Genomic DNA, 23287 nt, shown 5'->3' on the forward strand with positions numbered 1-23287 from the left:
ATCATTCAATATGTCAGAGTCTGGCTGGTGATAATCAGCCACAGAGTTCTGCATGGAATCTGGAATGACTGCACACTACCAAGCATGTTAAAAATGGAATATTTAATGGTTGACTTTCAATGTACATTCAAGAAGGAAACACATTTCATTTCTGTGTCATTTCAAAAAAAATTTATTCTAAAGAAATTAGAATATAAAATGTTGAGTTAATATGATATAAACAATAATAGAATTTGTCATACTATCCTATTAAATTATATCCTAATCAGTGAAATCCTCCAGTTATTTTTTCCTAATTATTACTTTTCTCAGAAGACAATAGTTATCACTGACAGAAAAGAAATAATAATTAAAATTTTGATATTATTATAAATTTCAGTCAATGTAACAAAAATAATTTCCTTCTTTCTTCTTCCCACTGTGGTTTAGTTTAAGGTTCTCTAAAGGTTCTTATTAACATGTTTTGTGATCTTTTAATCGCTCTTCTTCTGGTTCTTCTTTGTCCCCCTAACTCCAAAATATGGACCATCAGGCATCATTACTCCCCCAAGATGAAGTGATTAAGGAAAAAATTTATAATATATTTGGGAAATAATAATGGGATGAGATTTCATTTTTGATCTGTCAGAGATCAGACTTTTCTTTTTAGAGAAACACATTTGTTGATAAGTAAATGATATTTCTCCAAATACAAAATTATGTCTGAAACAAAATGGATTTAAATAGATTGTATCACTGGAAAGAGAAAATGAGGTCATGCTGCAAATACCAATTAGAAGACTCAAAGATTACATTAAAAAAATAATTTTGAGAGCATAAGGAAATACTAATGTCATATTTCAAGAGTGCTTTATACTTACAAAACTCACATTTATTATCTCATTTAGTCTTAATCATGTGGCAGATGGCACAAGAATGAATATATCAATTTTACAAATGAGATAACTGAAGTTTACAGAGATAAAGCATATTCTCATTCAAAATGGTATTTTGAAAGTTTACATCTTCCAAAAGGAGTAATAAAAATAAATCTAAGGAGTATTATATTGTACTTTTTAGAGTTTATATAATTCCCAGAAGGTCAGTACCTAGAGATCTCCAAATTTATAGAAAGAGTAAGCTACAGCAGGACTTCTTAAACTTTTTTTCTACTCATGAACGTTTTTCAAAAGAGGCATACAAATCAAACATTTATTGACAATAAATCATAATTTCATAACTCCACATTCATTTGCAAAACCCCACATTGGGTCATGAACTATAGTTTATGAATCTGGTAGCTAGAAAATGGTTCTACACAAGTTTACTGGTCATTTCAGGGAAAATGACCACAAGCCCTGATTGTTAATATACTATTGAAATCTATAGGATCAAAAGTTTTCCCTGAATTTCATATAGCATGATATTTTGCTAATTTGCCAGCTACACAGATAATTCAATTCCTGTTAAGGAAACTCACACTCTTATACTCAAAAAAGCACAGACTGCTGACTGAATAGAAACTAAGAGTAGGATTTTCAGAAATTAAGAGTTAGATGATGTAAAAAGAATCCTGTTTCTTCAAGGAGATTTTCTTTTAGTGCAACTTATAATATAGGATCAATACCCACTTTAAACTTTTCTTTGACTATATCTGACAAGGGTCCTTCCATTGACTGTAGTTATATGGATGGCATGACTATAAATAATTGACATTCCCATATAAAGAAATATATGATAGAATGTTTATATATCTATTTTCCTAACACATACTCATATAATTATAGAATTTGTTTTATAGCTGGGTGGTTATAGTCTTGTTGGGTAAAATCTGAGGAACAGAGAAGTAATGAATTACCAAATTATAAACCTAATTTGTAAGGCCACAAAGAATACCTTTTAAAATTTTATATTTGTTGACTCCTAAATCAATGGCTTTTTCCACTGCATTCCTTCTTTCTCTTCATTATACACATATGTACAGATACACATTACACACAAGTACAGATACACACATGTGGACTCCATTGGAGTGTGGGAAATGCAATACTTTTGATAAATCATTTTGAAATTGTGACAATATAACTTCAAAATATTTTTTATTACTGATCAAAAACAATAAAAATTTAGCCATCAAAATTTTTGTGATAATCTGATTTTTGAAAATTTAGGCTACTTTGATCAGGAAAAAATAAGATAAGTCAAATATTGTGAATATTTAGGCTGTCAGTAAATGAAACCATTAAAATGCCTTCATGTTTTGATGATGTGTTTGGCTATATATATATATATATAAACATACACATATAAGACACTGATATGATTATTATAAGTCATCTAAAGTTAATGTTCTAGAAAATAAACAAAAATTTCCCTGACATTCTACTCTTCAAAACCATTCTGAATGTCCCAATAAGAAAAACTGTGATTTTTCAAGGTCAATCGATTAGTACTTGTATTCTCTTTAGAAACATGTTAAACTGTAATTTCAATGAGACTCCTGATTGAATCAAATTTGATTGCAAGAATACAAGAGATTTTCTTGTCATGATGTGGAACTTGATCCTGAGTTATATTTACATTTTATCCAATCCAACTCTGATCCCAGTCCTAAACCAATAAACAATGAATGTACTAAAAGGCCAAATTCTATTCGATAATAAGAGAAAAGAATTACTCATTTTCAAAATGAAGTGAATTGTCTTTCAAGTCACTCATGTCCTATTAAATCAATTCTTTCTAAAGCATCTTCATCAAACATCCTTGAATAATTTCTTCAAGCCTTTATTAAAGAAAATCCAAACAAATAAGATTTTGCTCTTTTTTCGAGACCAATTGGTGAATCAAATCTAATGTCTGAATAAATCTTTCCAGGCTACCATTTATCCCACTGAGCCAGATTATAGCATAGATTTTCTTCTAGAAGGATGAGAAGTAACTATCCCTTTGCAATGAAGTCTCAAGGCATAAATTATTTTCAATTTATAGAAAGTGCAGTGGAAAAGATTAATATTAAACTTCACATGGAGAAAATCACCATTTTCAATTTTTCAAAAAGACTTCTCACATGAAAAACATCATTATTGTCACTATAAACAAAAATTCAAGTCTCCATAAAAATAAAAGAAAAACAAAATTAAGTGTAGGGCAATACAATTTTTTTTATCACATCAGGAAATATACTAAGAAAAATCAAAATAGTCCCTGCCCACAGAGAGTTTACCTTTTAATGGGGAAGACAATTAATACCTATTAGTATATACAAGATAAGTGTAAAATAAAGACCATGAGAGGCAGGAAAAATGTCTTAGAAGGCACTTGAGATGAGTTTTGGAGGGAATCAAAAGATCTGAGAGCCAAAATTTGGGAGAGAGAATATTGCAGGTATTGTAGACAGCCAGAGAAAAGGCAAAGAGACAGATGGAGCATCATATGTGAAGAACAGCAAGCAGAACAGTACAGCTGGATTATAGTATGTAGAAGAGAGCAATGTGTTATAAATTTAGAGAATATAGGACAATCTTCCTATTAGGAAGATAAAATTCAGGCTATATTGTAGATTTAAAATATAATTGATCTACTTATACCTGGATCATTTCAATTTAACTTTAAGTGGTGATTTGAATACCTTATATTTTCATGATTTTTTTTTAAAGTGGATATGGATGGAGTGGGAGGATTACATGGGGAAAGGCCAGTAATAATGAGAATTCTGAAGTTGAGCTGGTTGTTTATAAAGGCATCATGTGGCTCATTACCTTTATTGAGGAATTCTTCATGAAACTCTAAGAGTTGTAATCCCACTTGGTCTACCATCTCTTATTACATTTGTCAGCCTGAAGCACTTATTTATTTATTTTTTAAAAGCAAGGTTTTTCAGAGTTAATGAAGGAAAAATGGGAAATAGAAATGAGGGTAAGCAGACAGGCTGGCACCAGTTCAGTATACCCGTGCTACATTTGAAGTACTGTTATAGGTTATGCATGTTCTTGGCATTGACACTCAAATCAATAGTGTTAACTCAATTTAGAAAATGCTGCCTCTTCTGGCAAAACAATAAAAGGCATAAAGAATCTGTAATGTTCAGATATTGCTTCCTTCATGTTATGTGGATATGTGCAAGGGAAAAATCAACTATTAGTAGAAAAGGGAGCTACTGAATTGCTGTGATTTGAGCAGAAAAGGAAATGTCACAGGGCACATATTTTTCCCCTCCACAGTGAGTATTCAGGGAAATTATTGATGAGACTAAGTTTCAGTATCCTACTATATGCAATAATCCAGACTTTCTACAAACAAAGATTTTAAAGTAGTTAATAAAGATTAAACAAAATATGTTCCATATTTCAAGAGTGCTTTATACTTACAAAACTCACATTTATTATCTCATTTAGTCTTAATCATGTGGCAGATGGCACAAGAATGAATATATCAATTTTACAAATGAGATAACTGAAGTTTACAGAGATAAAGCATATTCTCATTCAAAATGGTATTTTGAAAGTTTACATCTTCCAAAGGGAGTAATAAAAATAAATCTAAGGAGTATTATATTGTACTTTTTAGAGTTTATATAATTCCCAGAAGGTCAGTACCTAGAGATCTCCAAATTTATAGAAAGAGTAAGCTACAGCAGGACTTCTTAAACTTTTTTTCTACTCATGAACGTTTTTCAAAAGAGGCATACAAATCAAACATTTATTGACAATAAATCATAATTTCATAACTCCACATTCATTTGCAAAACCCCACATTGGGTCATGAACTATAGTTTAAGAATCTGGTAGCTAGAAAATGGTTCTACACAAGTTTACTGGTCATTTCAGGGAAAATGACCACAAGCCCTGATTGTTAATATACTATTGAAATCTATAGGATCAAAAGTTTTCCCTGAATTTCATATAGCATGATATTTTGCCAATTTGCCAGCTACACAGATAATTCAATTCCTGTTAAGGAAACTCACACTCTTATACTCAAAAAAGCACAGACTGCTGACTGAATAGAAACTAAGAGTAGGATTTTCAGAAATTAAGAGTTAGATGATGTAAAAAGAATCCTGTTTCTTCAAGGAGATTTTCTTTTAGTGCAACTTATAATATAGGATTAATACCCACTTTAAACTTTTCTTTGACTATATCTCACAAGGGTCCTTCCATTGACTGTAGTTATATGGATGGCATGACTATAAATAATTGACATTCCCATATAAAGAAATATATGATAGAATGTTTATATATCTATTTTCCTAACACATACTCATATAATTATAGAATTTGTTTTATAGCTGGGTGGTTATAGTCTTGTTGGGTAAAATCTGAGGAACAGAGAAGTAATGAATTACCAAATTATAAACCTAATTTGTAAGGCCACAAAGAATACCTTTTAAAATTTTATATTTGTTGACTCCTAAATCAATGGCTTTTTCCACTGCATTCCTTCTTTCTCTTCATTATACACATATGTACAGATACACATTACACACAAGTATAGATACACACATGTGGACTCCATTGGAGTGTGGGAAATGCAACTTTTGATAAATCATTTTGAAATTGTGACAATATAACTTCAAAATATTTTTTATCACTGATCAAAAACAATAAAAATTTAGCCATCAAAATTTTTGTGATAATCTGATTTTTGAAAATTTAGGCTACTTTGATCAGGAAAAAATAAAATAAGTCAAATATTGTGAATATTTAGGCTGTCAGTAAATGAAACCATTAAAATGCCTTCATGTTTTGATGATGTGTTTGGCTATATATATATATATATATATATATATATATATATATATATAAATATACACATATAAGACACTGATATGATTATTATAAGTCATCTAAAGTTAATGTTCTAGAAAATAAACAAAAATTTCCCTGACATTCTACTCTTCAAAACCATTCTGAATGTCCCAATAAGAAAAACTGTGATTTTTCAAGGTCAATCGATTAGTACTTGTATTTTCTTTAGAAACATGTTAAACTGTAATTTCAATGAGACTCCTGATTGAATCAAATTTGATTGCAAGAATACAAGAGATTTTCTTGTCATGATGTGGAACTTGATCCTGAGTTATATTTACATTTTATCCAATCCAACTCTGATCCCAGTCCTAAACCAATAAACAATGAATGTACTAAAAGGCCAAATTCTATTCGATAATAAGAGAAAAGAATTACTCATTTTCAAAATGAAGTGAATTGTCTTTCAAGTCACTCATGTCCTATTAAATCAATTCTTTCTAAAGCATCTTCATCAAACATCCTTGAATAATTTCTTCAAGCCTTTATTAAAGAAAATCCAAACAAATAAGATTTTGCTCTTTTTTCGAGACCAATTGGTGAATCAAATCTAATGTCTGAATAAATCTTTCCAGGCTACCATTTATCCCACTGAGCCAGATTATAGCATAGATTTTCTTCTAGAAGGATGAGAAGTAACTATCCCTTTGCAATGAAGTCTCAAGGCATAAATTATTTTCAATTTATAGAAAGTGCAGTGGAAAAGATTAATATTAAACTTCACATGGAGAAAATCACCATTTTCAATTTTTCAAAAAGACTTCTCACATGGAAAACATCATTATTGTCACTATAAACAAAAATTCAAGTCTCCATAAAAATAAAAGAAAAACAAAATTAAGTGTAGGGCAATACAATTTTTTTTTATCACATCAGGAAACATACTAAGAAAAATCAAAATAGTCCCTGCCCACAGAGAGTTTACCTTTTAATGGGGAAGACAATTAATACCTATTAGTATATACAAGATAAGTGTAAAATAAAGACCATGAGAGGCAGGAAAAATGTCTTAGAAGGCACTTGAGATGAGTTTTGGAGGAATCAAAAGATCTGAGAGCCAAAATTTGGGAGAGAGAATATTGCAGGTATTGTAGACAGCCAGAGAAAAGGCAAAGAGACAGATGGAGCATCATATGTGAAGAACAGCAAGCAGAACAGTACAGCTGGATTATAGTATGTAGAAGAGAGCAATGTGTTATAAATTTAGAGAATATAGGACAATCTTCCTATTAGGAAGATAAAATTCAGGCTATATTGTAGATTTAAAATATAATTGATCTACTTATACCTGGATCATTTCAATTTAACTTTAAGTGGTGATTTGAATACCTTATATTTTCATGATTTTTTTTTTAAAGTGGATATGGATGGAGTGGGAGGATTACATGGGGAAAGGCCAGTAATAATGAGAATTCTGAAGTTGAGCTGGTTGTTTATAAAGGCATCATGTGGCTCATTACCTTTATTGAGGAATTCTTCATGAAACTCTAAGAGTTGTAATCCCACTTGGTCTACCATCTCTTATTACATTTGTCAGCCTGAAGCACTTATTTATTTATTTTTTAAAAGCAAGGTTTTTCAGAGTTAATGAAGGAAAAATGGGAAATAGAAATGAGGGTAAGCAGACAGGCTGGCACCAGTTCAGTATACCCATGCTACATTTGAAGTACTGTTATAGGTTATGCATGTTCTTGGCATTGACACTCAAATCAATAGTGTTAACTCAATTTAGAAAATGCTGCCTCTTCTGGCAAAACATAATAAAAGGCATAAAGAATCTGTAATGTTCAGATATTGCTTCCTTCATGTTATGTGGATATGTGCAAGGGAAAAATCAACTATTAGTAGAAAAGGGAGCTACTGAATTGCTGTGATTTGAGCAGAAAAGGAAATGTCACAGGGCACATATTTTTACCCTCCACAGTGAGTATTCAGGGAAATTATTGATGAGACTAAGTTTCAGTATCTTACTATATGCAATAATCCAGACTTTCTACAAACAAAGATTTTAAAGTAGTTAATAAAGATTAAACAAAATATGTTCCAAATTTCTAGTAATGCATTAGTATGTGCTAATTATAACCACATAGATATTATGTCTCAGACTATAGTTTCTGTCACTTTCTATGGGTGAAAAAAATCATGAAATGATTTTTAACTGTCTAGGAAAGAACCTCAAGTTTTGACTCATAGACATATAAGGACCTCATTAAGAATAAATACCCCAAACCTTTCAAGGTTGATAGAGTATGTCATAGATTGTACGCAAGGATCATGAATATGTATAAACATAATTGTAGTACTCTTCCTGCAGGAAAATAAATGGAAAGTGAAAGAATGCCCAGAAGAATGGCCCAATTAGGACATGGTCAAAAAAGTTATAGTATATTTATGTAATAAGATATTATTGCTCTGTAAGAAATGATGAAAGGGATAGTTTCAGAAACAAACATAAAAAGAAACGTGTGAACTGAGGTAGAGTAAAGTGAGCAGACCCAGGGTGACCTTTATACCACCATGGCTATTTGAATAGATTTACTGTTTTAGGGTATTACTATCACTTCATGTGATATTTCTGTTGCATTGTCATCTACATCAATAACTAACATTTATGTAGTAATTTGAAATTAACAATATGTTTTCTTCATAACAATTCTTTGATGTGAAGGAGTCAAATGTTATCACAATTTCACAAATTAGAAACCTGAAGGAAGCTCAGAAAATTTAAAGGATACCCAGAATGTCATATGGCTAGTAATAAAGTCGGGCTCTCAAACATAAGGATTACACAAATCCTAGAGAAAAAAGTAGATCAAATCTGATTGTATTTTTGTTTGGTGGGTGTGTGTGTGGGGGTGTTTGTTCTTATTAGATTGTGGTATTTTCTTAAAAGTGCTTGAACAATGGTAATAGTTTTGCCCAAACCTAGTAACAGAGACAGGTATTCCTATCAAACATGGACTCATTCCCAGCTCTTATAAAAGATGACATTTAGGACAAGTCATTTTGCATTGTTTCCTCACCTGGCAAATTAAGAGATTTGATTACTTGATTTTTGAGATTCCTTGCAGCTTTACATATATGATACTATAGTTATTGACTGAAGTAAAACTAAACATCATTATCATACAATTGAATTATTTGATGAAAATAAATTTTACATATTTAAATATATCTTTTAATATAAATAGAAAAATAATTAATGGAATATATCTAAAATAATTTTATCACAGGAAGAAAATTGGGGAGAAAATGAGCATTCTTATTTTTAATTCATTTTCAAACATTAAATGCATCAAAATCCACACTTTTGATAATCAAGGAGTGTGTAGTAGTATTGATTTGATACTTACGTCCTGATTGGTCATTTCCCAATATGGTCTCTCTCCATAAGAAACCACTTCCCACATCACAATTCCATAACTCCAGACATCACTGGCAGAGGTGAACTTGCGGAAGGCAATAGCTTCAGGTGCAGTCCATCTGATTGGGATTTTCCTCCCTAGGACAGTTAAATATTTATATAAATTAAAAAAAAAATAACAGTCCCACATTTCTTAGAGGTATTTAGAGACACAGTGCTCTCATCTGATAGGCTTTGGAAAGAGATATAGAATTGTAAAGTAAATCTGTTTGACAGCACTCTTTCTCTTCCTGCATAACTTAGCCTACGAGCACTTGTACACTGACTACTAATTGCTTGTCCAGGAAGGATTTTAGTTTTAAATTCTGTTTGAATACTAGAGCATATAGGAGATCCACATCTCAATTATGTTGTTTTGTATGGTGTCCACGAATAAGGGAAAGCAGGCAGTCAAGCAGGTAAGTAAAGAATATTTTCATAACTTTCAGACAAAAACAAAGAAAATGTAAATGCTTTAAATTATTTTCTCCTCCCTTCCTATCTTCATTTCACAAATATTGAAAAGTAAAAAAAAAAAATCCAGAGGTTTGAGAGATGCCTCAGAAGCCTTTAAGGAGCTTAATTGGATGCAAAAATACATCTGAAGGCCTAATAAATGAGAACAAATACATCACTGAAGAGGACGGATGTGGGTGGGAAGTTCATGCCTATGTGCAAATACTTCATTTGTTTCTTCTGGCACTTTTTTGTTTGAATGTAGCACATTAGATATTGCCAGGTCAAAGTAAATAAACAGAAATGGAAGAATGAGATAAATCTTACAAACTCTGTGTGTGTGTGTGTGTGTGTGTGTGTGTTCTGGATAGTAATTGCAATAGAAGATTTAAAATAATTCAATTCAAAGAGGAAAGTATTTTTATAAACTTGGTAAGTTCAAACTAAAAGTATTTTCCCCCTAATTCATAAAAAATGGCAAACCAAGAAAACCAAATGATACCACTTATTTGTTTTATTTTTGAAATAGACATATAAATATTTGCTTATGAAAACTACCCACTATCATCATGTTAAAGAGCAAAAAAGGCATTCATCTCAGAAATCTTTGATATAAACTGATAGAATTTCATTTGAGGAGAGAAAATAATGTTTGAAAATCTCTAAAAACATGACATAGATCATGACCTTGGAACTTGGACATTATATGAATCAAAGATGTCAGAATCATGCTCTAACAAAACTATGAACGTTCGTGTCAGAGAGAAGTCCATCACCATCTCCTCCTCCATCATAGCTGCTACTTATACCACAAGGCATTATTCCCAAACAAATTTTTACAAAGAAACTTTTCCCCCTAAATTTTGCAAAAGAAGTATTTTACAAAAATGTTTCCATATTTCCAAATGAAGATATATTCATATTTTCATATTAATACTGACTCCCACTTCTTCATTAACTGAATTCATGAACTTAATTCATAAAGACTATGCTTTATGAATTAAGATTTCTATACATACATAAACATATACATGCAGAGAGAATGGGAGATATGATACAAGAATGGAATAGAGATTCCTTTGGGGAAATTCATTTTGGCTACTCACAATTTTACAATTTATATTATTTAAGGATTGCTTAGGGTACTGAGAAAGTTTATGGGAAATGTTCATGATGACACATCAAGTATATGGAAGATCTGTTAAATTCTGTAACATATCTGCTTCACCATATTGCCAACAATTTATATTTATTTTTCTGTGATTTGTACTTTTCTTTAGTTCCCCCCCAGTGTCTGTAACACAGAGTTCTGCACATTAAATGCTTAGTAAATACTTGCTGAGCTAAATTGATATCTGAGAATTCTATAACTATAGAATTCTTTCTTTTTTTGAAATATTGGCCATTCATTCAAATTAGGAATCAAAATCATTTAAATAGCTCATATTGTGTTTCTAGTTTCAGTGTTATCTAGTTCTAGATAATGCTTATCTCTTTAAAGAATGAATAAATTCAATTTAGAACTATGAGAAATATCAAATAAATAAATAAATAAAGTAAATAGATTTCTATTTACTATGAAAAGAGCACAGAATCATATCTAAGAATTCCCAGAGTAAAGTCACTAGTGAAATGGAATTTGGTTACACTAATAACACTCTAGAAAAGTTAGAAAATGTTAAATTTTATATATATATATATATATATATATATATATATATATATATATATATGTGTGTGTGTGTGTGTGTGTGTGTGTGTGTGTGTATGTGTGTGTGTATGGGTGGGTGAGTGGGTGTGTGTGGGTGTGTGTATGTGCATAAGTGTGTGTGCCTACATACCTAGACATACACACACACACACACACACACACACACACACACACATCCCATAAATATATTAAATGGTAAAATGAGAGATCAATATAGGAAGTGGTGCTGGGAATCACATATAGTGTTACTACTTGGAATGCTTCCTACTCAAAACCCTATAATCTCTGAGCAATCAATGACCTTGATTCAGAACAGAAATGTAATCTTCCTCTTAACTCAAATCTTACTGTAATAGAGCTGCTAAGAAAAAATCCATACTTATTCCTTCTGTGGCTCTACCACCATAAAGTAAAGTTTAAAAAAAATTAAATCAAATAGCTAGATGATATGGGTCAGAAATCCCTTTGGCTAAAATACTGTGGTAATGAAGATAAATGAGAAAAGTGTTCAGTCATATTAAAAATTGCCTCAGCTTCCATAGTTGAAAATAGTATACATGATTGATATAATGGAAAAACCATTGAGATGAATAGTGATCTACTTAACACATTTAGAGAGAACTTAAAGAAGCAACAAAAAGGGTTGTTGACAACCACAATTTCCTTCTTAATAAAGAAGGGTTGGCTTTCAACAAATCTTAATTTTTTTTCCCTCCATAAATATATATATATATATATGATATACATTAATAAATTACATATGATTTATAAATTAAAAAAATTTAAAAAAACATTTTTGATTTGTTCTTAGGGAACTTGAATGCTACCAAAAAGTACTATTAAAAGAACATCTCATAGATGAATTTTAAATACACACAGAGATATATAGAGATATATACATAAAATAGGAGAGAAGGATTGATGTTTTTCTATAGTAAGGGAAGTTTGTGACCTAGATTAAATTGGCTTAGCTAGTTTCTTTCCTGGGAAAGCAACTGGGATGATTCATGGTAAATATGCTAGTGTGAATGAAAATATATGGCTGATGGTTTGTTTGCTTGTTTTTTTTTTTTTTTTTAAGATAACTATATGAAAGAATACCATTTTTCCCAGTGAAATTAATTATAAAGTTAGAATATTGCAGGATATTCTTCCAAGTAATTAAAAAATTGCTGGAGTCAATTCATTTGTTTTATGGATGTTATATTTATGCTCTAAAGGACACAAAAATATTTGAAACACAAGACTGATAATTTCTTTAGTATAATGACCCAGAACTGATTTGTCATATGGTTGATACTGTCAGAACTTACTCGTGTAGTGTATGCTGCTTCAGCGTCATCTTCTAGTACCCTGGAAAGTCCAAAATCAGATACTTTGCATACCAGGTTACTGTTGATTAAGATGTTTCTGGCTGCAAGATCCCTATGAACATAACCCATGTCTGAAAGGTACTTCATTCCAGAGGCAATGCCCCTCAGCATTCCTACTAGCTGAATCACAGTAAATTGTCCATCATTTTTCTGGAAAAATAATGAAGAACTGTTAGTTTTACATAGAAATATAATGAATAAATCTTCAGTATTGGAGTTGTCATGTGCGTGATGAATAAAAACTATGACAAATCTCACCTTTAAAAATGTATCTAAAGATCCATTCTCCATATACTCTGTCACTATCATTACTGGTTTACCTAAAAAAGAAAAAAAAACAGTCACATACATTTAATTTCATGAATATGATTTTATATAATTTTTAAATTTTAGTTTATATTTTAATATAATAGTAAAGCAACAATTATTAATTTTAATATTATGTTGAATGCTATGGGAGTTACATGTATGTGGAGAATTGAAAGTGGTATGAATGCAATCTTTGTAAATGAGTATTTTAAATTATTATCTGTCATCAGATATAACAGATTATGGAAAACTGAGTATTAAGACAATTCAAAATGATTATTATGGGATAGTTCAATATTATTCAGATTTAAAACAAGGTAATAGTGTGACCTATAACCTGCACATGCACATATGACCAAATCTCTAGCTCTCAAAATATTTTTTCAGCTTCAATACTTTCTTATAAGGAATACCTCAAACTAAAATGTTCACTTTCCTTCATGCCTTCAAATTCCACCTTTTCCAAAAAACAGTCATTTATCTTCTCTAAGGGAAATTGATGTCTCATTTCCCATAGATCCTTTTAAAATATTAATTTTTTTTTGGTAAACACTAGTCAAAATTGTTGCAATAGGGAAAGTTCTTTTGTCTTTTTCTTACACTATTATCTGCACGTATAACAATTAAAAATGTTGTCTGTTGCATTTGTTCAAATACTTATCTTATGTTACCTATTGAATTATCAATTCTTAGAAATCGGAACCTATTTTTATATTTATCTCCTCTGCAGAAGCTTGTACAGTACCTTGAACATATGAAATGCTAAAGAAATGGAATCAAAATGAGTGAATATATAACCACATAGCCCAGAAAAACCTTAGTATGACAAGAATATCTTTAAAAATGGTAGTTAGTCTTTTCACTTTATGTCAATAGTATATAGGGCTTTAAAATAATCATTGCCCCTAACTGTAGGACAAATTGTTTATGCCCTATACAGCTGAAAATGACATTAGCTTAAGTCTCTTGGTTTTAGGGAAATCCATAGTGAATAAAAATGTAAATGTGTATACATTTACATTTACACAATACTATAATACTCTTTGTATTAACAATAAATACCTAAGGCATGCAGAAACAGAAAAATGTTCTTTTAGATCAATTAAATATCTCAATATGTAAGAGGGAATTATATATGGTCAATGTTCATATTCATGTACTATCACAAGCAAATCACATGCTATAATGCATTATAGGTCATTTCCTTTTGTTTATAAGATATATAAACCCTTTCTAATGATTGAATGAATCCAAATTAGAGATCACTTGTTTATATAAGCCACAATTGCTGGAAATTAAAGAAGATGAAGATGAGTATTATAAAAGTTATATATAATTAAAAGGTATCTGCACATTTAAGCATTTCCCTAAAAAAATATTTTATAAGAATTTTAATTCAGCTCCATAATATGACAAGATACTTTTTCATATAGATAACTTTTCTTATGATTAATTGGGAAATGAAGATTCTTTTAATGATACTTGAAATGTGACATGTTCATTTGATTACTAGTAAAATATAAAATTTTATAAAGGAGTATATCATATTAAAATTTCATTATAAAGTATAGTTCCACTTTTTAATTTTAGAACTTCTTTCCTTCAAAGAACCATCTTGTGGATGTCTTTATCTCTGTCCACTAACCATAGTCATTCTATTCTCCTTTCCACAATCTTCTTTTGGTTCAACATGGGTTTTTCCTCTCTATTAAATTCTCAGTCTTGGATTTCTCTGTCTCTATGTGTCTCTCTGTCTTTATGTGTGGCTCTATGTGTTTGTGTGTGTGAGTCTGTCACGGACTCTGTCTCTCTTTGTCTCTTTCTCTCTCTCTGTCTCTCTCTCTGTGTGTCTCTGTCTCTGTCTCTCTGTCTCTCTCTCTCTATCTCTGTCTCTCTGTCTCTCTCTGTCTCTTTCGTCTCTCTGTCTCGCGTTCTTTCTCTCTGTCTCTCTGTTTCTCTCTCTCTCTCTCAATAAGTATATCTCTGGTGTAAGTTTCCACCTAACATTTTTTCTGGGGACATGAGAATTTAACTCTAAGCCATATCTCTACAGAAAGAATAAAGTCTTCTTCAATCTTACGGAAGTGTTAAAGGTAAGAAGACTTCAATTATAGGATATATTTTAATGTACTTCAAATAGGTACAAGTGTATTATTGCAAAAACTGCCAGGATGCCACTCTATCCTTTCCAATTTATCTCTGATTCTTAGGGATGTACACAATGCTTTGGAATATTTTGCTGATTGATGACTTCTATATATACTGTTGACCCCTCTATTATAATGAATTTCAAAGTATATTTATATTTTCAATGAGGAAAAGTTTAACACAAAATAATGAATTTATGTTTACATTCCAATATCAGGATCATACCTGGCTTGAGCAGGGTGAGGTAGGTGTGAAGGGGTTGGAAAAGAAGTTTGTCTATTCGTAGCTTGCAATGCCATCATACCCAGAAACATATGTAGTCAATTATTTTATTTTATATATCACCTTATTATATCTTCCATATATCCTTTGAAACCTGTTGCTTATTCCCCATTTGATAAATGGGCAAAGCATATGAACAGGCAGTTTTCAGATGAAGAAATTAAGGCTATCTATAATCATATAAAATGCTCTATTGATTAGAGAAAGGCAAAGTAAAGAAACTTTGAAGTACCATTTCACATCTATCAGACTATCTAAGTTTACAGAAAAAGAAAATGAGAAATGTTAGAGGGGATGTGAGGAAACTGGTACACATGAATTCATCCAAGCATTCTAGAAAGCAATTTGGAACTATCCTCAAAAAACTATAAAACTAGACAATATCACTACTGAATTTATATCTCAAAGAGATTGTAAAAAAGGCAAAGGATCCACATGTACAAAAATAATTGCAGGAGTTCTTTTAGTGGTGAGAAGGAATTGAAAATTGAGGAAGGGCCATCAAATGGAGAATGGCTGAAGAAATCATGGTATATGAATGTAATGGAATAATATTGTTCTATTAAAAATGATGACTAGGCAGATGTCAAGAAAAACCTGAGAAGATTTACAGAAGTTAATGCTGAGTGAAGTGAGCAGAACCAGGAGGACGTTGTACATAGTAACATCAAGATTTTATGATGGTCAACTTTTATAGACTAAACTCTTGTCAGCAACTCAGGGATCTAAGACTATTCCAATAGATTTATAATAGAAAATGTCAACCACATCTACAGAAAGAACTCTAGAGACTCATTGAGACTGAATGCAGATCAAAGCATACAATTTCCACTTTGTTGCTTCTTTCATTCTTTCTTTCTCTTTTGTTCTGACTTTTCTTTTACAAAATGACTAACATGGAAATATGTTTAACATGATTATATCTGTATAATATATCAGATTGCTTCCTGTCTTGGGGAGGAGAGAGAGAGAGAAAAAAATGTGGAACTCAATATATTACAAAAATGAATGTTCAAAACTACATTTATATGTAATTAAAAATACTAAGGGAAAAATAAAAATAATAAAAGGAACCTGTTGCTTCACCCGCCATTAATTAACATACAGTTCTATTCCCTACTCCTTTTTTTATGCTCACCTTTTTTTATCCTACTAACCTCCCCACTCATTTTTAAAATTATTTTTTAGAATCATCTATCACTAGAATGAGTTGACTGCAGGTGTTCTTTAGACTGATGAACTTCAGCAGGAATGAGTTAAAAATCTGTATGAAGTATTTATTCCTGGGGCTAATGAACACCTTGGCCTTCAACCCAGATTTTACTGAGCTAGGAAGAAAGATATTATGCTGTAAACAGGATGCAGCTATCAAAAATCTTATTAACATTAAATAATACACATACAGAAAGAGGAAATAATTACTTTTAAGAAGTTGGACACCTGGAATGCATGCTGTGCAATTTTTCAGCCAGCATCATCTGCGTTTAAGAGACATATTAATTATGTATGACAGCAAAGGCTGTAACAACAGAAATTTTAAAAAATGTTATTTGAGAAGTGTGATAGGGACCTAAAGTACCTCTCACATTTGAGAAGATGGGGGGGGGGATGAGCAATCAAAATAAAAGTTTGCAAACAGGTATGATATTCTTTTGTTGACAAGAATAATAAGACTCTTCAAATCCCATTTGATTAATTTTCATGCTTGAGTCATTTTAATGCTAATTATATATAGTTTGGCTCAGGTTTTATAGCTCATTTCTCGCTAGCTAGCAAGGATGACATAACAATAATTAATGTGGTTTCCTCTAGTCCTTGTAAATTCAATAAAATCCTCTAAGAACATGGAAATTATTTTTATTTAAATCAATTTCCATGAAGTGGCATGAAATATAGACAGGAGGAACTGTCAGTCATCTTGAAATTGTATAATAAATGCCTATGCATAAGACCTGGTAAAGTTATGTCATAACATAATTATAATAAACTTTAAATTAGTTCATATTAAGATATTTGTATATTTTAAGGAAAGACTATTAAAATATTTGTGTTTTTCTTCCATACAAAGGAATTGCTGATTAATTATAAAAAAACTTTAGCTATAAGGGACATGGTTTCTAATGTTATTACTAACTAGTCATTTATCCTCCTTAGGTCTCAACTTTTCATCTGTAAAATAAGGCAAGGCACTACTAGATGGCCTCTTGAAATCAGTGACACATTTCAAGCCAATAAATACAGTCATATAAATATGAGAAATTTGAAGACTTTTATATTAAAAATAATTGCTAAATCTAAAAATGTTACTGAATCCTCATTATACTTCAATCATTTTCAGGTTGTTGTTTTTTTTCAACATTCTTGTCCATATGCTAGATAGTATTTCCTCTATGTTTGCCTTATACGATAATGATCCATGGTTTTCCTCTTACCTTTTTGACATCAGTCTCTCATTTAATATCTTATTTTTCCTCAAATACATGCAAAACAATTCTAACATTAATTCTTTAAATTTTTGAATTCAAAATTATATTCTTCCATTACTCTTATATGCCCCTCAATGAGAAGGCAAGCAACTTGATGTGTTATACATGTGCATTTATATTCATGCAAAACCTATTTCCATGTTAGTCATGTTTTGGAAAAAAACAGACCCAAAAAAGTTTTAAAATATGCTTTAATCTGCATTCACATTTCATCAGTTATTTTTCTGGAGATAGAGAGCATTTGTCATCATATATCTTTTAGAATTGTCTTGGATCATTGTATTTATGAGAATAGCTAAGTCATTCAAAGTTGATCATCATGCAATACTATTAATAACAATATCTTGTTCTCTTTTTGCTCATTCTATTCTGTAAGAGGTCATGTAAATCTTTTGAGGTTTTTCTGTGAGTTTCTTACTCATCATTTTTTAATACTTTTCAATATCTTTTGCTGAACCATAATCCTCTTCTTACTCACTAAGGATGGGTATTTCCCAAAGCTGTGTGCAAGGTTTTGATCTCTTTTTTTCCTACATGTTTCTTCTTGCTAATTTATTTTAACTCCAATGATTTTGATTGTCATCTCAATGTATATCATTCCCATTATCTCCATTTAGATAATACAAATTCACTGTGAACAAAATAGAACTCATTTTATCTTCTAAATATTCTTATTTCTTACTTAGAGACCATATCCTTGTTATAGCTCAAGTTAACAGTCATGGATTCATTCTTCATTCATTTTCCATACCACTCTTATTAAATCAGTTGCTAAACCTATGTCAATTCTGCCTCCATGTAATTTGCCTATCATACACCCCAGTCACCTCTCCCAGGAAATGGAACAATAGCCCTAAATGCTCTCCCTATTTCCAGTCAATTAGCCAAATCTCTTCTGGGCAACTAAGTGGCACAGTAGGTAGAGAACTGTACTTAGAATCAGGAAGACTCATTTCACTGAGTTAAAATTTGCCTTCAGAAACTATTTGATCCTGGTCAAATCACTTAAACCATGTTTGCCTCAATTCCTCATTTGCAAATTTAAGCTGGGGAAGAAAAAGGGGAACCACCCCAATAACTTTGCCAAGAAAATTACAAGAGATCACAGTCAGACATGACTGAAAAAAATGTCTGAACACCACCCTTCTATTATTCATCTTCCATGTGAATCAAATTTATATTCCAAAAAACTGGATTTGATTTCTAGAATATTCCCTCTCCCCCATTCAAAATTATTCAATAGCTACCTATCTACTTTATGATAAAATGTAAAATCTTGAGACTGTCATTTAAAATCTTTCACATTTCTCCCTTTTGTATTATTTCATATAATTATCATTTATTCTCTCTCTAAAACAAGCAAACTGGAATGCAGATTTACAATGCATTAATTTTATGTTTCAAATAAAGAGAAAATTTCAGAAAATGATTTTCACCATATATGATGGATCATTTAAAATATATAGTTTAATTTAGTAAGAATTTATGAAGCAGCTACTATGAAGCTGCTATAGGCACTCAAAATATACTCACACATACATAAAAGCAATGATTGCCCTTAACGAAGTTTTATTGAAATTATTAATGATTTTTAAAAATTCTATCTGAAAGGGTGATATTATAAACAAATGAGGAGAACAAGGATAAGTCTAACTTTCATATCTATGGAGAAGGAAGGAATTTATGGCCAAGGAAGAATTGGAGATCATTATGAAATACAAAATGAAAAAAAATGATTACATTAAGTTAAAAGGTTTTTGTACAAAAAAGTCAATATAGTCAAAATTAGAAGGGAAGCAGAAAACTGGGGGGAAATTTTTACTTCCAAAGGTTTAGATAAAGACTTTATTTCTAAAATATATAGAATTGTCTCAAATTTATGAGAGTACAAGCCATTCTCCAAATGATGAATGGTCTAAGGCTATGAATAGGCAATTTTCAGATGAAGACATTAACACCATTTCTGGTCATATGAAAAATGCTCTAAATCACTATTGTTCAGAAAAATACAAATTAAAACAACTCTGAAGTATTATTACCCATCTCTCAGATTGGCTAAGAAGACAGAAAAGATAATTATGAATGCTGGAGGAGATGTGGGAAGACTGGGACACTAATACACTGTTAGTGGAGTTGTGAACTGATTCAACTATTCTAGTGAGCAATTTTGAACTATGCCCAAAGGACTATCAAACTGTGTGTAACTTTTGATCCATCAGTGTCTCTACTGGATCTGTATTCCAAAGAGATCATAAAACAGTGAAAAATAACCACATGTGCAAAAATGTTTATGGCAGCCTTTTTTTGTAGTGGCAAAGAACTGGAAAGTGTATGGATTCCCATCAATTGGGAAATGGCTGAATAAATTATGGTGTGTGTGTATATGTGTATATATATATATATATATATATATATATATATTATATGAATGTCAGCAGGATGAATGCAGAAAAGCCTGGAGACACTTACATGAAGTGATGCTAAGTGAAGTGAGTAGAACCAGGAGAACATTGTACATAAAGACAAGATTATGTGATAATTAACTCTAATAGATGTGGCTTTTTGCAACAACAACGTAATTCAGGTCAATTCCAGTAGACTTGTGAGGAAAGAGCCATCCGCATGCATCCAAAAAAAAAAAAAAAAAAAAAAAAAAAGGTCTTTGAGGACTGAATTTGGAATTTTCACCTTTTTTGTTGTTTGCTTGATTTTTTTTCTCATTCTCCCCCCCCTTTTTGATCTAATTTTTCTTGTCCAACATGGTAAATGTGAAAATATTTATAGAAGAATAGCATTTGTTTAACATATATGGAATTGCTTACTGTCTAGGGGAGAGAGTGAGAGAAGGGAGGGAGAAAAAAATTTGTAACACAAGGTTTTACAAGGGTAAATGTTGAAAATATCTTTTCATGTATTTTGAAAATAAAAAAGCTTTTTTTTTTTAATTAAAAATCCCATCTAAACAGACAAAAAAACAACAGTGTTTTGAAAGCTATCTTACTCAAATCTTGAAGTAAAATTTCTCATATATGAAGAAAATGTTTAGATTCTTCTGTTTTCATATACAATTGACCTAATGCTATATAGTCCAAAGACTCTATATGTTGTACTCTAAAACGTACAGCCTTTAAAGAGAAATGCATATAGTAATAAAATTTCTTCTTTGTACAGTTCTTTGAAGTTTGCAGAGTTGATCTTATTTGATTACTTAAAAGGTAATTAAGCTGTCCTTAACATTTGATTGAAGCAATGGATAAAGTTGTGAGCCATTAACATAGTTTTCCTAGCTGACTGAATAGGAAAAACCACAAGAATAATCTAGCTGAACCGTCAGGATTGACTGATGATCCAATATCAATTAACATAGAGGCAAAAAATCTAAGTTCAACTGAATTCTGTATCCACACCTGAATGTCTTCTCCAAGTTATATATAATATGAATCTTTTTTTTTAATTGTTAGATGGACAGTGAAAGTTTCATTTTTAAAAATATGACCTGAGATATCAATTCAAGCTGATCAAACCTGGCCTATTTACTACATTCTATTATTATTCCTTTTTAATTTTTTTAAACAAATGAATAGAGCGTAAGTTATTTGTCCAGAGTAACAGAGAGGGAGGATGAAGAATGCTTTTAATTAAAATATTAAAATATACAATTTGATTACTCCATTAGTATTTATATCTATTCTGGTCATTAACTACCTGGACTCAGAAAGAAAAGAGGGGAGCAAATAGTATAGCTGTCATTTGGAAAATTGTGTAATTATAAACTTACACCACAGAAGACATTGTATTCCCAAAAACATATTTAATAGTAATGTGATTTGCTTATTAATCATAAGAAATCAGTAACTCTAGAGAATCAAAATATTTGCTAACTCAAAAAATCATCATGTGATTCATGGTAGATACAATATTTCAATACTTTAAGAATCTATATATTCATCATTAGAATTTGGGAATGAGAATCTCAACTCCCTATAACTCTACAGAATAACTGGAGGAAATACTTAGAATCAAAGAATCACACATTTAAATCAGGAAGGAACCATAGAGATTATGGAATTGAATACATTCATTTCACAGATGAGGAAACTGAAGCTTAGTTTAAGTGACTCACACAACTTTACTTAGGCAGGAAGCAGCAGAAAATGGATTAATCCTAAATCCCCTGACTCTAAATCCTTCCCTTTTTACTCTACCTGATATACTACCTTTATTTATGGGGTTGGAACACATATCACCTTTCTTTCAACATCATACTGAACACTTCTAAAGCAAGGTTGTAAAGTATCACTCTGCATAGTAAATAGTGAAAGTACTTTTTATCCCCAATTTATAGAAAATGAAGTTGAGTTTGATAATTGGGCTGAGAAGGAACAGGAAATCACAGAATAGTTGTAGAATAAGTGCTTAACAATATGTTCAGTGACTATCTACCAAGAACCATAGACAAAATAAAAAGTCTTACTATTAGAGTTGGTTCTTCAAAAATTTGAAGAAAATATTTGAATAACTGCATATATACTATATATATATATATATACATTACACATATCATATATATATATTACATATATCCACATACTCACACATATATATACATATATACAATTACATACATATATTACAATATGTATTACATATTTATATATATATACACACACACATATATTAAATGAAAGGTAAGTTCAGAGGGAATCCAGTAGCAAAAGTGAGACAAGAAAAGCTAGAAATTGTAGAAGGTGGAATTTAAAAACATTTGAGAAAATCCAGGAAACCCAATATGTAGACATGAAATGGAAGAACATTTAAGGCATAGGAGATCAACAATGAAGTAGCATAGAATAAAGAGAAAGTATCAAATGTGATAATCAGGCCAGTGAAGTTAAGTATGAGATCTAGAAAGGGAAGAAAATGTCATGGTGTAATTGGATTTAAATACCAAATAGTATTCTTTATATTGGATCCTAGGTGAAATGCAACAATGAAGTTTATGAAGTAAGGGCATCAAATTGTCTCTTGGAATGTGTAACTAAGTACAAGATGGATTGGAATGTCAAGAGATTTGAAATATGATCAACAAGGAAGTTAATGCAATCATCTGGATATGAAGCTATGTTTGTCATTGCTATCATAGTAGCTGGAGATAAAGCAACATCTGGGTAATGTGAAGGTAAAAACAGAAAGGCTTGAAAGATAAAGAGTAGACAAAAATTGCTGGGAAAATTGGAAATTAGTATGGCAGAAACTAGGCATTGACCCACACTTAACACCATACACCAAGATAAGGTCAAAATGGGTTAATGACAGACATAAAGAATGAAATT

At 30.9% G+C, this 23287-nt stretch overlaps 1 protein-coding gene across 4 annotated transcripts in view; it reads right to left on the reverse strand.

The window, feature by feature from the left end:
- EPHA5 (EPH receptor A5) overlaps positions 1-23287 on the reverse strand; it is a 472740-nt gene that overhangs the window by 19339 nt on the left and 430114 nt on the right. For all 4 annotated transcript variants that reach the window (XM_051965920.1, XM_051965918.1, XM_051965919.1 and 1 more), the window contains 4 exons: positions 12988-13049; positions 12670-12879; position 11632; positions 9140-9288 (listed from right to left, as the gene is read on the reverse strand). In XM_051965920.1, the coding sequence (XP_051821880.1) occupies positions 9140-9288; position 11632; positions 12670-12879; positions 12988-13049 (422 nt within the window). The remainder of the gene's footprint in view (positions 1-9139; positions 9289-11631; positions 11633-12669; positions 12880-12987; positions 13050-23287) is intronic.

This window comes from Antechinus flavipes, chromosome 6 (genome assembly GCF_016432865.1).
Source record: "Antechinus flavipes isolate AdamAnt ecotype Samford, QLD, Australia chromosome 6, AdamAnt_v2, whole genome shotgun sequence".
Lineage (NCBI taxonomy): Eukaryota > Metazoa > Chordata > Mammalia > Dasyuromorphia > Dasyuridae > Antechinus > Antechinus flavipes.